General features: G+C 49.6%; 1 protein-coding gene across 1 annotated transcript in view; it reads left to right on the forward strand.

Annotated features, from left to right (window-relative positions):
- Window positions 1-15,085, forward strand: part of camkk1a (calcium/calmodulin-dependent protein kinase kinase 1, alpha a) — a 112,352-nt gene that overhangs the window by 21,643 nt on the left and 75,624 nt on the right. The window contains exon 2 of the mRNA XM_056284409.1: window positions 13,200-13,654. Coding sequence (XP_056140384.1) covers window positions 13,325-13,654 — 330 coding nt within the window. The 5' untranslated portion in view covers window positions 13,200-13,324. The remainder of the gene's footprint in view (window positions 1-13,199; window positions 13,655-15,085) is intronic.

Below are 15,085 nucleotides of genomic sequence, written 5' to 3' on the forward strand. Positions count from 1 at the left end.
ACATAATTAGTGTGCACTTGTAAGCTATTAAAGTAATGGTCTCGTTTATGGGTATAAAAAGCACTCTGGGTAAAGTTCATTAGCCGGGCGTGAACTCCATCAGAAAATGAAGACAAAGGAGCATAATACTGAAGTAACGGACAGAGTGATTAAAATGCAGAAGGTGGGAAAGGGGGATGCCCCACGGAACACTGCTGGATCCATTGTCAGAAAGCGGAGGCTGTATCACACCACCCGGGCGCTATGTAGGACAGGCCGTCCCTCAAAGCCAAGTGTCCGAGCAAGACGTGGGCTGGTGAGGAAAGCCTCAGATGATCCTGCAGACACTTTGAAGCAGCTCCAGAGGTCAGTGGCTGAAACTGGACTAAATGCGCATGAGTCAACCATATCACAAGCTCTCCATAAATCTAGCCTGTATGGGAGGGTGGCCAAAAGAAGCCATTGCTCAAAACTGTACATATAAAAGCACTCTTGGAGTTTGCTGCCAAGCATGAGAGTGACCCAGTCAGGATGTGAGTAAAGGTTTTGTGGTCAGATGAGATGAAAGTTGAGCTTTTTGGCCAAAACTCAAAATGTTATATGTGGTGCAAACCTCACACTGCTCATGCCCTAAAAACACCCTCCCTACAGTGAAGCATGGCGGCGGCAAAGCATGGTGGCAGAAAAGCAACCCCATAATGCTATGGGGTTGCTTTTCATCAGCAGGCACTTGGAACCTTGTTCAAATTGAGGGAAGAATGGATGGAGCCAAATACAGGGAAATATTGGAAGAAAACCTGCTGCAGTCGGCCATAAACCTGAAGCTTGGGAGGAGGTTCACCTTCCAGCAGGACGATGATCCTAAGCACAAGGCTGAAGCAACGACGGCACGGCTCAGCAACAAAGAGGTGAACGTTCTGGAGCGGCCAAGTCAAAGTCCGGACCTCAACCCCACTGACTGAAAATAGCAGGACGATGATCCTAAGCACAAGGCTAAAGCAACGATGGCACGGCTCAGCAACAAAGAGGTGAACGTTCTGGAGCGGCCAAGTCAAAGTCCGGACCTCAACCCCACTGACTGAAAATAGCAGGACGATGATCCTAAGCACAAGGCTAAAGCAACGATGGCACGGCTCAGCAACAAAGAGGTGAACGTTCTGGAGCGGCCAAGTCAAAGTCCGGACCTCAACCCCACTGACTGAAAATCGCAGTACAGAGGCGCCATCCCACCAACCTGCAAGACCTGTACAAATTCTGCCAAGAAGAATGGGCAAAAATAACTCCAGAAAAATGTGCAAAGCTTGTACATACTTACCCCAAGAGAATCGTGGCTGTTATCACAGCAAAAGGGTGCTCTACAAAGTATTGATATGTGGGGGTTGAATACTTGTGCAAGCACTATATTTTAGTTTTTAATTTATTTACAAAATCATGTATTTATTTATGCTAATATATATTTTTTGTATTTATTATATGTATTATTATATTTATATTTTATTTATTTATAAACTGTTAATTTGTTTACAAAAAGCCAGCGAAACATAACTTATTTTGGCTTTGGGAACATGCTGCTAGAGCTTATGGGTTCACAAAAATAATATTGTTCTGGGACAGATGTGTGGGTATCTTTTATAAATCCGGCAATTAGCGATGACTGTCACGGGGGTTGAATACTTTTGCAAGGCACCGTATTTCCATATTTAAAAGACATTCAAGCAACTCCTCAGCTCAAATACAGCATGTGGTCGACAGTCTGTGAAAGGGTTAACGCTTCGTGTGGCCCAGGACAGATCCACGCCCAGATATTCACCTTGCTCCTGGTTCTGTGAGAGAAAGCGTACTCTCGTCATCTCTTACTTTTGTTATTCTAACTTCCTCTGTCAATGTGGTTTGCTTACTTCGAGGTATAAATTCCAGGTCCGTGTATGGTAATGATGAGCAGGTCACCAGCCTTTTTTTGCATGAACACCCATTACACAGCCAATTCAGAGCTCGCACATAAGACAAAACTGCAATATGCCTTAAACACAAGTTTTCCTCTAAAAAGGGGAAAACGGCAATAAAGGCATAGCACATCATTTCTCTGTGGCATTTTCTGTTAATCAAAAAGTAGGATAATGTGCAACTTTCCTTGGTTTATATTACATAGTTGCTGGACTTTGAGTGAGAGGGTTGGAAAAAAAGAACATTGCATATTAACTGAGTACAGACACTAGAATCTGATGGGAATAATTCCAGATGTAAATTGTGCTGAATAAACTGCCAACAGTTTGTCTGTCCTAGTTCCAAATTCCCACTGGGATGCAGACAGCAGTGCTCTCAGCCTGCCTCACGGTTTCAGCTTCTCTGGTGTCGCCGTTTAAAATGATGAACGCTATAGAGCTAACAAGCCCTTTTATGGGAATAAATCATCAACTCTCCCACACTCACACACACACACACACAAATGCATGTATGAAGATGCTGGTCCTAACATGGTTACCCCATCAGCAGTATCTTGGGGTTGTGTGTTCTGGGCTGTGATGTGTGTCTGTGGTTTTTGCCCTCCCAGCATGCCTCTCTGTACAGGATGTGATGCAAGGCTTGCATGAGCTCCCGTAAAATGGAAATTCATTGTTCTCAAAGGAAATGGTTGTCTGTCAGCACTCAATATTCACCATCAAAATATGAGTTATCCCCTTTACTGTCTGGGGTGCTCTGAGGTTGCCTCAGTAATGTTTCATGTACTTAATCGTTTCTGGCCCATACTTGGACCAGAATCGGCCTAACTCACCTCTGGTCACATATTGCTTGCATGAGGCCACAGTGTCCTACTGTCTGTTGATGTGAGCTCTCTCCTGCCCCAGGATTTGAAAGCCTGTCCGTATCTTTTATTTCTGTTTCTGTTTCTATTTTCTTATCTTGTATCTTGTTAGTTTTTAGTTATTAGCGCGTGAGTGTCTGTAATAGACCTCAATTTCCCCTCAGGGATGAATAAAGTATTCTGATTCTGCTATCCATCATCTTTTTCCGGTGTGCTTCCGGTGTGGAAAGATGGCGGCACGAATTCACATTTGCAGCGGCCTCACCCAGTACCGTCCATGAAGAGTCTTTGTCCACGTCTGCATCTAAGTTTGTCTTCGTTTGATGGCTGGGAGAGCTGGTGCTGGATTGGCTGGGAGAGCCTGGTCTGCTATGTCCTGTGGGCCCAGGGACCACGGCCCTGCCTGGAGCTGTGCCCGAAGAGGAAACACTGAGGGCGGTCTGACAGGATACGGAAACGGGGCAGGCTAAGCTAACTGCTAGCCCATGCAGACTGGCAGTTCCAATAACACGGAGGGCGGTCTGGCGGCGGCCTCGCCTAGCCTTGACTGTGTTTTTAGTGTGGTCGTGTGGAGTGCAGGGAGGTGTGTTGAAGGTGTCTGGCTGGGAGAGCTGGCGTTGGATTGGCTGGGAGAGCTTGGTCTGCTGTGTTCTGTGGGCCCAAGGACCCTGATCGGAGCTGTGCCTGAACAGGAAACACCGAGGGTGGTCTGACAGGCCGCAGAAGCAAGGCAGGCTAAGCTAACTGCTAGCCCATGCAGACCAGCAGTTCTAACAGTCATCCTGGCTGGTGTTCATTCTCCTGGACAGGGATTTATTTATTTGTTTGATTATTTTAGTTTAGATATATGTGTTGGTTTAGATATGTGTGTTCTTGTAGTTTTTGGATATGTGTTTTTGTCCTTGGGTTGCACTGCCGTGGGCTGGGGGAAACCATGTTTCGTTTCATTTCATGTGTGCAAGTGCATGAAATGAAACGACAAATAAAGCGTTTCTGGTTCTGATCATATTTACACCAGCCGCTAATCTCACAAAACAGTCAGTCGCAGGCTGGCTCAAAAACCAAAATCATGGTTTTATTGTTTTGGCATAGTTGCTTATAGTTAAACAAGACCGAATCCTCCATTATGTGAATTATCTCCCAATCAAGCGCTTGCAGAGTATTTATTCAGAGCACAATCAGACTTGATTGCCTTTGACCTTGCTGTGTCGAGTAAGGCGGACCCATCACAGGAAATAAGAGCTATTTCATTTCCCAGTCCAGAAGATGGCAGGTTGGATTAAAGGGCAATGTTTTGGGGAGAAATGGCTACCATCTTATCTCCCCAAAGAGAGAGAAAGAAGGGTCAGATAACTTCCTTCGAATGCGTCCTCACCCTCCTCTCTATTGCAACTCCCAGCATACTTTGGTTCTTCGCACAACCAGTGGATTTTCTCAGAAAACAATTAAATCACAGCAAATCTGCACGGCCACAGGGTAGCATTTCCTCTTAGGTGGCTGAGAGACAGGGATTCACCGCTCCCGGTGTGGGAAGATGGCGGCGCGAATTCACGCTCGCAGCGGCCTCACCCAGTTCTGGTGTGGAAAGATGGCGGCGCGAATTCACATTTGTGGTGGCCTCACCCAGTACCGTCGACGCAGTGTCTTTGTCCACGTCTGCGTCTAAGTTTTTGTCTTCGTTTGTTGGCTGGGAGAGCTGGCGCTGGATCGGCTGGGAGAGCTTGGTCTGCTGCGCTGTGGGCCCAGGGACCGCGGCCTAGCCCAGCGCTGCCCCCGAGGAGGAAACACCAAGAGCGGTCTGACAGGATGCGGAAGCGGGGCAGGCTAAGCTAACTGCTAGCCCATGCAAACCGGATGTTCCATTAACACTGAGGGCGGTGTGGCGGCGGCCTCACCTGGCGTTGACGGTGGTGTTTTTGGAGTCGTGTGGAGTGCGGGGAGGTGATTCTGGCTGGGAGAGCCGGCACTGGAGCAGCTGGGAGGGCTTGGTCTGCTTTGTCCGGTTTGCTACAGGGACCACGGCCCCTACCTGGAGCTCTGCCCGAGGAGGAAACTTGGAGGGCGGTCTGACAGGACGCGCAATCGGGGCAGGCTAGGCTAACTGCTGGCCCATGCAGACCGGCAGTTCCGACAGTCATCCTGGCTGGAGTTCGTTCCCTTGGACAGTGATTTTTGTTGTTGTTGTTGTTGTTGTTGTGTTTGTTGTCTGTGTGTTGCACGGCTGTGTGGGTTGAGGGCTGTGTGGGTTGGGGGAAACGGCGTTTCGTTTAATTTCATGTGCGCAAGTACATGAGGTGAAACGACAAATAAAGTGTTCCTGATTCCCTACTGGAGGCCTTTCAGCCCTTTAGTGAATCCCTCCCCGAGGGGCTGTTGGTTCTTTCTCTGTACTTTGTCAAGGACCTAGCAGGAGCTGGGGCAGAAACCCTCGCTCCGCACGACCGACACCAAAGAACAACCACTTGAAAGATTTTATTTTGTGGTGCTGTTCATGTTTATTCCGGGGGTTTCTCTGCTGCCTTTCTTAGTATGAGGAATCCATCCATCCATCATCTGAACCGCTTATCCTGCTCTCAGGGTCACGGGGATGCTGGTGCCTATCCCAGCAGTCATTGTGCGACAGACCATCACAGGGCCCACACACACACACAACTAGGGACAATTTAGTACGGCCAACTCACCTGACCTACATGTCTTTGGACTCTGGGAGGAAACCCACGCAGACACGGGGAGAACATGCAAACTCCACACAGAGGACGACCCCCCCAAGGTTGGACTACCCCTGGGACTCGAACCCAGGACCTTCTTGCTGTGAGGCGACCGTGCTAACCGCTGCGCCACCGTGCCGCCTACGTGAGGAAAGTCGGTTTGAATCTTGAGCTCGGCCTTTAATGCAGCTGTCCTGAACACAACAAACTGACAGGGATGACAAGCGGAGGTGAGGTCGGGGGTGAGAGCGGTTCTCTAATTGGAGCGAGATGGGTTCATTTGTTGGGGTTAGACACCCCCCCCCCGCGCTCCCTTTTACTACTGTAATTGGTGCCACTGAATCGATTTACCATCTGCGTTGGGGATAAATATGGCGTATGACTGGAAAATGGTAACGTGTATTCAGGAAGGCATCTGATTGGTTTCTTTGATTCAATTTTTTTCTTTGTTTGCTTCACCAAATCCATCCATCCATCCATCCATCCATCCATCCATCCATTATCCAAGCTGCTTATCCCAGTCAGGGTAGTGGGGATGCTGGAGCCTTTCCCAGCAGCCATTGGGCGGCAGGCGGGGAGACACCGTCCCCCAGTTTTATTTGGCAAGGCAACTTTATTTATATAGCACACTTTATACACAAGGCAGACTCAACGTGCTTCACATAAAAAATGAATAAAAAAAACATATACAATAAAAAGGATTTAACCGACCAGAGGAGGCGCTAGTGCAGCAAACAAGACACACACCCACATCCGGCTTCCCACCCGCAGACACGGCTAATCGTGTCTGTAGGGACGCCCGGCCAAGCCGGAGGTAACACGGGGATTCGAACCGGCGATCCCCGTGTTGGTAGGCAACGGAATAGACCCGCCACGCCACCCGGACGCCCCTCGTGTCCGAGTTTTGCCACCTGTTGAAGCCTGATAAAATGTTTGTGTGTCACATCTGACTTTGTGTCACATCTGATGTTGACGTGTCCTCAGAACACCTCGAGAAAAGTCTGCTGGGCCCTCAAATCCCCAAATGAATCCAAACAGCACGAGGAAGCGGCGTTTGTACCCTGCGGTGGGGGGGGGGGGGGCTTTTGGTGCGTTGGATTTTTGGTGATCTGGGCGCCTGTATAGCTGCAGTCGTGACTCGGGGTGGGGGTGGTGGGGTGGGTGGGCAGCATGAGCCTTTACATGCTTTACCCTCCCACAGACAAACCTGCGGCTGGCGGGTGAAAACCCAGCGCCAGGTGAGTCAGAGGGTGCACGCGGCGGTCTGCAGCAAATGCTGCAGAGGTGGGAAGGCGGGGAGTTGGAGAACACCGGGAGACAAAGGGGAGAACCCCCTCCTTTTTTTCTTGCACCACCCGAGGATTTTGAAGTGACCACGAGAGGACGCGTCGGCCCGAGTGAGCGCTTCACCCTCGGAGGTGCAGTGGCAGCAGAGACCCCCAGGAGTGAGACTGAGAGGGGTGACCCGCAGGACACGGCAGTTTCAAGGGGGATGAGACCAAGGCCAGTAACCGGGGAAAGGCAGAAGAACAGGTTTAGGAGATGACGAAGGGGCTGTCTCTGTCCAGCCTGGTGGCGGTGTCAGCACAACCGTTATCATGAGTCATGCCGCCCGCACAGGCTGAGGCCGAGTGCAGCTGCCGAGATGCGAGCGCACACAGGCGACAGGATCCCTCAGCCATACCGGATGATGCACGCTGCTCAAATGTCAGGATGTGCCGCTGCTTATATAAACTGTGATAATCTGAGGTGACGGGACGGTTTTTTAATAATCCATCAGCCAGGCCCGGTGAAGACGTTAAAACCAGAGGCACATAATCAAGTAAGATGTGGTGGCCCATGCTTCTTGTTTTGTTTTTGGATTTGGATTTGGAGATACTTTATGGCCTGGCGGCCTGTCCGGGGTGTTTCCCCGCCAGGCGGGGAAACACCCCGGACAGGCCGCCAGGCGCCCGGTGACTGCTGGGACGGGCTCCAGCATCCCCGCGGCCCTGAGCAGGATAAGCAGTTCGGATGATTTATTGATCCCCGTAGGGGAATTCCTCTCTAGCCGTGTAGCTAGGAGCAGTGGGCAGCCGCCGTGCAGCGCCCCAGCTCGTCTCGCCATGCCTTGCTCAGGGGCACGGGCAGGAGTATTACCCCTAACGTGCGTGTCTTTATGACGGCGGGGGAAACCGGAGCACCCGGAGGCAAACCCACCGCAGACACGGGGAGGACATGCAAACTCCACACGGAGGACGACCTGGGATGACCTCTGAGGTTGGACAACCCCGGGGTTCGAACCCCGGGACCTTCTTGCCTGGAGGCGACAGCGCTAACCACTGCGCCACCTTGCTGCCTTCATGACCGCTGTCAATTATTGATTTTGCATGCGTGTGTGTGTGTGTGTATGGGTGGGTGGGGGTTCGAACTATAATTGTTTTTGCAAAGTTTGATGAACAGAAACGGCGAACACTAACACCGATGCTGAGCCGCTGGTACAGGTGCTCATGCGTGGAAAGAGCTCGACAGTGTAGGCTTGTGTGGGCGACCAGAAGCGGTTCTGATACGTGAAGGCACAGAATTGATCTGCATTTGTTACGTTGTAGGAGCTCCTGCTCCAACGTTAAACGATAGAAGGATGCAATCTCACCATTTTGCTATCACAACACCATTGCACACAGTTATCAGTTTCCTTTTGGATTGGGACTGACTGGCCTCCTCCTCCTCCTCCTCCTCCTCCTCCTCTGAAGACGTCCCTCGGTACTTGCCGTGTTTCTCCGTGCTCGTGAGTATTGTCTGAAGCGGGACGGTGAGGCGGAAGGATGCGACGAGGGCTGGAGCTCGAGTTTAAACGTATCGCAGCCCCCGTTCCGTCACATCCGCCCAATCAAATAGAACGCCGCCGCTTTGAAACCAAAAGCAAGGGACGCTGCGTCCTGGCACACTTAAGGGACGAGGGGCCCGTTTGCTGGAAACCTCATCTAATGTTCAGGAAAATGAACCTCGTCTCCGCCCAAGTGATGGCGTTTAGGAGTCATTGTTTTGTTTCTTTTCCGTCTGTCCAAGTTTACGGAGAGCGAGTTTACCCTGGGGAAGCCTTGGGTGTAAATACATATACATGCTGACATTTCCCACTCTGAAACAGAGAGACGCTGTTTGAGGCTTTGCAGATGTTCCTCCCTTTCATGCTGTTGCTGGGTTATTCTGACTGCGTGTCTCTGCTCTTTCACTGGTGGAAAACAATGGCCGGGTCAAATGGATTAAAAGCCTCGGAAATGTCTTTTCTGAGAGTCTGCTGGAGGCTTCATGTTCCTTCAAAGATGAAAGGGGGAAAGGTATAGTCAGGTATAAAAGTCTCTGTGTATATATATATATATATATATATATATGGCTGCACGATGGCACAGTGGATAGTGTGGTCACCTCACAGCAAGAAGGCCCTGGGTTCAAGCCCCGGGGTAGTCCAACCTTGGGGGTCGTCCCAGGTCGTCCTCTGTGTGGAGTTTGCATGTTCTCCCTGTGTTTGCATGGGTTTCCTCCCACAGTCCAAAGACATGTAGGTCAGGTGGATCAGCTGTACTAAATTGTCCCTAGGTGTGAATATGTGTGTGTGTGTGTGTAGGCCCTGTGATGGCCTGTCCAGGTTGTCTCCCCGCCTGCCGCCCAATGACTGCTGGGATAGGCTCCAGCATCCCCGCCACCCTGAGAGCAGGATAAGCGGTTTGAATAATGGATGGATGGAGATATATATATATATATATATATGTATATATCAAGATAGATGTAGGAAAACTTGAATACATTTCAGTACGAGCTTGTTTCGTGTGTCGCGCATGGGTCAGCTGCCAGTGTGATTCACATTGGCAGCTGATGTAACAAAACGCTACACTGAGTCATCATTAAAGTAGAAATAAAAATAGCTCTACAAGTGTGATATTAAATAATCTGATATTATTTAAGTAGCTTAGAATTAACAGATTTCTCCTCATCTATTAATTTTGCTTAAGCTGTACAGTTTGTAAAATCTTCAGGTATAAGTGAAACCCTCAATATCTCCCTCTTAACCTTTTTCGGATGGTGTCTGTCTTCCTCAAACCCGAGTCCTCCACCAGAGGCCTGAGTGTTTGAGGGTTCTGTGCAGTATCTTAGCTGTTCCTAGGACTGCACTCTTCTGGACAGAGACCTCAGATGTTTTACCTGGAATCTGCTGGAGACACGCTCCCAGTTTTGGGGTCACAGCCCCTAGTGCTCCTATTACCACTGGCACTGCTGTGGATTTCACCTTCCACATCTGATCTAGTTCTTCCCTCAGCCCGTGGTCTTTCTCTAGCTTCTCATGCTCTTTCTTCCTGATGTTGCCGTCGCTCGGGATTGCGACATCGATCACTACTGCTGTCTTCTGTTACTTGTCCACCACCACAATGTCTGGTTGGTTGGCCAGCACCTGCTTGTCAGTCTGGAACTTGAAGTCCCACAGGATCTTAGCTCTGCCATTCTTAACCACCTTTGGCAGTGTCTCCCATTTGGACTTGGGGACTTCCAGTCTGTATCCATAGCAGTTATTCCTGTACACTATTCCAGCCACTTGGTTATGCCTTTGGTGTACGCTTTCCCAGCTAGCATTTTACACCCTGCTACTCAGTGCTGGACTGTCTCAGGGGCATCTTTGACCCCTGCCTCAACCGATCTGGTGCCGAGTGCCTGTTCTTGTCTTGCTATGATCAGAGCCTCTGTGCTTTCCTCGGGCCAGCCTTTCTAGCCACTGGTAGGATTTTTCGATATCAGCTACGTCTTCTATCTGTCGATGGTACATCCCATTGACGGGCTTGATCTTCCATTCTTCCATGATAATTCCTCTTCTTCTTCCTCCACACTTTGTTTTCTGCTGCCTGAGGTACTCACTCAGCAGTTTGTCCTGGGGGCCGTCTTTCTGATGTACCCATGGATGTTCCTTGTTTCATCCTGGATAGTGGCTCTGCCTTCGGCCCCCATCTTTTCGTTTACCATACAGTCTCTGCCTACTGGACTTCGGCTGGAACCCTCTGTGCCTTCTGAGGAGTTTCCGTGTCTCGATATCTGTGGCCTTTACCTCCTCCTTTGGCCAGCTTATTATTCCAGCTGGGTATCTGATGACTTGTAGGGCATACGCGTTGATGGCTTCGAGCGTATTCTTCCCATTAAGCTGGCTCCTCAAGACCTGCCTCACTCTCTGGAGGTCTATGGCTGTAACTGGCCTCTTTACTAAAAATAAGAAATCTATTGAATACCCCAATCTGCTTTCAGCCTTGAGACCAGCGCCACATGATGACAGTTTGCCAGTGCCGAAGCCGCCAGAGACATGGAGCCTAGACAAGGCAGATGAAGATGCCACAACGCATGAACCAGATGTGGAAAATGACACTAATCCAGATGTTGAACCCTTCATGCCAGGTTATCCTCATCTGATAACACAGCTAGAATTAAATGACCTGGGGTCTCATTTATAACACAAAATGGAGCATGAAAGAGGCATACACGACTTTCCACGCAAAATTTGTGATCTATAAAAACTCTCCACTCCCCTCCGGTCTTTTTTTGGTGCACGCCATTTTCGGCTTTTGTGCGCACGTACACTTTTAGTGAGGATCCTACGCACTGTTTTATAAATGAGACCCCCCCGGTCAGGGAGTTCGATTTGTCAAAAGCTAAAGCAGAACTACCTGGTTGAGGATCGCAAGGGTGGGGTTTGCTGTCACCAGGTACAAACACTTCTGTCTTTCGGAACTGTCGAGAACATTTGACAAACTTCTTTACGCAGGTTGACGGCCTCTGTTTCTTCCATAAGCGTTTCGCTCCAGGGCAGAAAAGTGTGGCACGTAAACCACTTGCCAACCCAACAAAGATATTGCCGCCTCCTCTTCATATAAAACTCCTTGTGAAATGTTGGGAAAGCAATGAACAAAGACGGCGATGGACTTCACTATTTGAGACAGACGTTTCCAAGAATAACCGATGCCAAGATTAAGGAAGGCATTTTTGTTGGTCCGCGGGTCAGACAGGTCATCAATGACAGGAAGTTAGACGATCTGCTAGTGGGGCTGGAGAAGATAGCATGGAGGACATTTAAGGATGTTGTTGAGAATTTTCCAACTACAGAGCACCAAACTACATTGAGCTGCTTGACAACATGCTTAAAACATACAGAACCAGGAAGTGCACCAACAAGCCATTGTACATTCATTTCCTGCATTCACAGCTGGGCCTCTTCCCTGCTGGTCTCGGTGCAGTCAGTGAGGAACACGGTGAAAGGTTTCACCAGGACATCGCAACCATGGAAAAGAGGTATCAGGGCAACTGGACTCCATCAATGCTCACCTATTATTGTAGGACACCGACACGAGAGGCACCAGATGCTGAGTACAAAGGAAAATCAGCCGCAAAACATTTCAAGCTCAGCTGAACTAACCCAATGTGTCAGCATCATTATGGGATTAAACATGTTAAATTCAGCACAAGTTAGTTTAATGTTTCTCCAAATCCCTACGTGATCCAGCAGATGTGAAATTATTTTTTGTGCTCACCTTGACATTTGTCTATCATAATCTCTCGTTTTTGTTTTTTTTCCGGAGGTAAAACGTTTGGAAAAATGTGTCCAGTGTAATGGTTCCAACACATTTGTTGGAACCACAGCGCCCCCGGCTGCATATCTGCCGTAGATGCATTGCCGCTGCTTTATTACTGCACACCGCTAAAACCACAGATGAACGATCAGTCTGCAGCTATGCACAGCGCCCACCAGTAGTGTTGATAGTCGACTATCCTGTGTTTGTGTATCTACCCAGAAGCATGTGAGGGGGATGCAGGGGCCCAGGTCCAGAGGTATAGACCGAACCTTGGTGATGGATCATGCAGCCATAGTGGTCGTTTTTCTCTTGATATTTTAACGTTGGCTGAAAAACAAACCGACAAGCTGACATGATGTATTTTTGATATTCTTAATTAAACAATGAACAGAGCATCAGTTTGGGGACAGCGTGGTCTAATATGAGGAGTGGGGGGGGGGTATAATTTTGGCTGCCATAAGAACCACTTTGCCGCATCCGGGTGGCATAGCGGTCTATTCCGTTGCCTACCAACACGGGGATTGCCAGTTCGAATCCTTGTGTTGCCTCCGGCTTGGTCGGGCATCCCTACAGACACAATTGGCCTTGTCTGCGGGTGGGAAACCGGATGTGGGTGTGTGTCCTGGTCGCTACACTAGCGCCTCCTCTGGTCGGGGGGGAGGGGGAACTGGGGGGAATGGCGTGATCCTCCCACGTGCTACGTCCCCCTGGTGAAACTCCTCACTGTCAGGTGAAAGGAGCGGCTGGTGACTCCACATGTACGGGAGGAGGCATGTGGTGGTCTGCAGCCCTCCCCGGATGGGCAGAGGGGGTGGAGCAGCGACCGGGACGGCTCGGAAGAGTGGGGTAGTTGGCCGGGTACAATTGGGAAGAACAAAGCTTTACATGATCAAGTATGTACTCTCTGATATCTCCCAAGTCCCCCAAACCAGTATTTCATTTTCAAGGTATTTGAAACTACAGCAGGGAATCTGAACTGGTGTGTTTTGAATGATGACTAGTATCCCCATCTGGTTCGAATCCTTTGGCAGCCTACACACATAGTCATTATTTCTTGCTTGTTGATAAGCTGACACCTCCTCTCTCTTATCTGATGGCCCTGTCCTTTGTTTTTGTTTTTTTCAGCACTGGGGGGGCCCCTGGACACCGCCACCTCGGGCTGGCCCGGGTTAAGTTGATGCTGGCGCACCGCGCTCCCCACCATTCTCCCCTGCACCTCCTCTTGCATCTCTCCCCTCCCTCCACCCACCATGGCCATGAGCGGTGACCCTGGGTGTGAGAGGATGGACCCCGACTCGGACGAGCGGATCGGCGACCTCACAGACCTCATGTCGGCTATGACGACCAGCAAGCCGGGCGGTTCGTCAGCCAACGGTGTGAGGAACGGCACTCAGCAGGGCTGGGCTCAGCCCAAACAGTCCCAGCCGTCACGGCCCCACCTGTCAGGGAGGAAGCTGTCACTGCAGGAGAGAGGATCCTGCTCGTCCACGGGCCCGGGAGGGGGCTACGCCCACATCTCCCCCCGCATGGCTCGCAGACCCACCGTGGAGTCCAAGCGGGTATCCATATCGGACACACAGGTGAAGTAGCATGTGTGGTTCTATTCTATTCTATTCTATTCTATTCTATTCTAGCTTTAAATGGTCGACCCGGTTCACTCGGGTCCCTTCTGTGTTGGAACTGCCAGTATGAATCTTTGCATTTGGGGGTCTGACAGGTGGCGCAGTAGCGGGGGGGTCAACCCAAGCTGAGTGAAAGCTGGTTTGTTTTACTGCATAGAAAAGACTCGCTGCGTAAAGAGCAAATGAACAGAAATTCTCGAGGGGGGGGAAGCGGAGAGGAGGAAACGGTGAAGGCCTGTTTAATTTCAAGGATGCGAGTAACTCGTCCTTTCACTGTGACGCAAGATATGGGAGTTTTCCCTCATTTTTTACCGGGGAGCCGCGGCTAATCGCTACACCTTGTTTTTTTCCGGGCTACTCTTGTTTATTAATGCGTTTGGGGGAAATGTGCAGTTTTCCGTTCTTGACTGACGAGGGGGGGGGGGGGGGAGTGAAATCTGGGAATGGTAGAGTTGCTGGTGTTGAAAAACGGGATGCAGAATTCACCTGCAAGTTGTCAGGATGATGGGCAGCAGCATCGCTGATGTCTCTCAGGTGCAGTCTGCGTTCCGTCATTATCTGCCCCCGACACCGGCCTCGGTCTGAGCTATAACTAGCAAGGACATTTGCAAATGATATGTTTTTCTGGTCTGGGCTTTAACAAGTGGCCCTCTGACTGTTTCCTGTGACCGGTATTAAATGCTGTCTGGTTGGTATTGTGCCGCAGGGCAGATTGTAATAGAATTGTGATGGGGAGGTGTGTTTGTGCGTGTAATGTGTTCTGGATATCCCTCTTTGTATTTGCGTGTATATGTGCGCACACGGTAATTTTGTCGTTAGGAATACGACTTGGCACATTTGCGTGGCGTACAAACAGTATGTAATTGTAGGCACCGGTGCGAAATTACCATGAAATTGGTCAGTGGTTTCCAGTGTAAGGTGTTTACCTTAGTCTAGCCTACAGCCCTGTCAGTAAGTCCACAGGAGTGGTAGATTGAATTTATCATCTAAAGGTTTCCCGTTACTTTTTTACCATCCCCACTATTAAGTATAATGTATTTGTTCTGTTTCATAAAAATCCTGCTCTGCTATTACAGCAGTTCACCATCCCCTTGTATATGTTTGGTCTCAAATGTGGCTATATATTGCAAGATGTCACACCATAGCAAAGGTACATACAGGTGAGCAACCTGACGGTATTTATAATACAGGGGTAATAATGGATCGCAAATTGGCAAGATGATACAAGATGCACTGAAACAGGTGCCATCAGTTGAGGACTGGGTTATGATAAGTATACACACTGTACACTTACGGGTACAGGTGATGGGTAGGTATGGTGCCAAGGGGAGGAATGTGGAAGGACAGATGGTGGATTTTGTGAAAAGGATGGAAATGGCTGTGGTGAAT

This window comes from Lampris incognitus, chromosome 8 (genome assembly GCF_029633865.1).
Source record: "Lampris incognitus isolate fLamInc1 chromosome 8, fLamInc1.hap2, whole genome shotgun sequence".
In the NCBI taxonomy this organism is placed as follows: domain Eukaryota; kingdom Metazoa; phylum Chordata; class Actinopteri; order Lampriformes; family Lampridae; genus Lampris; species Lampris incognitus.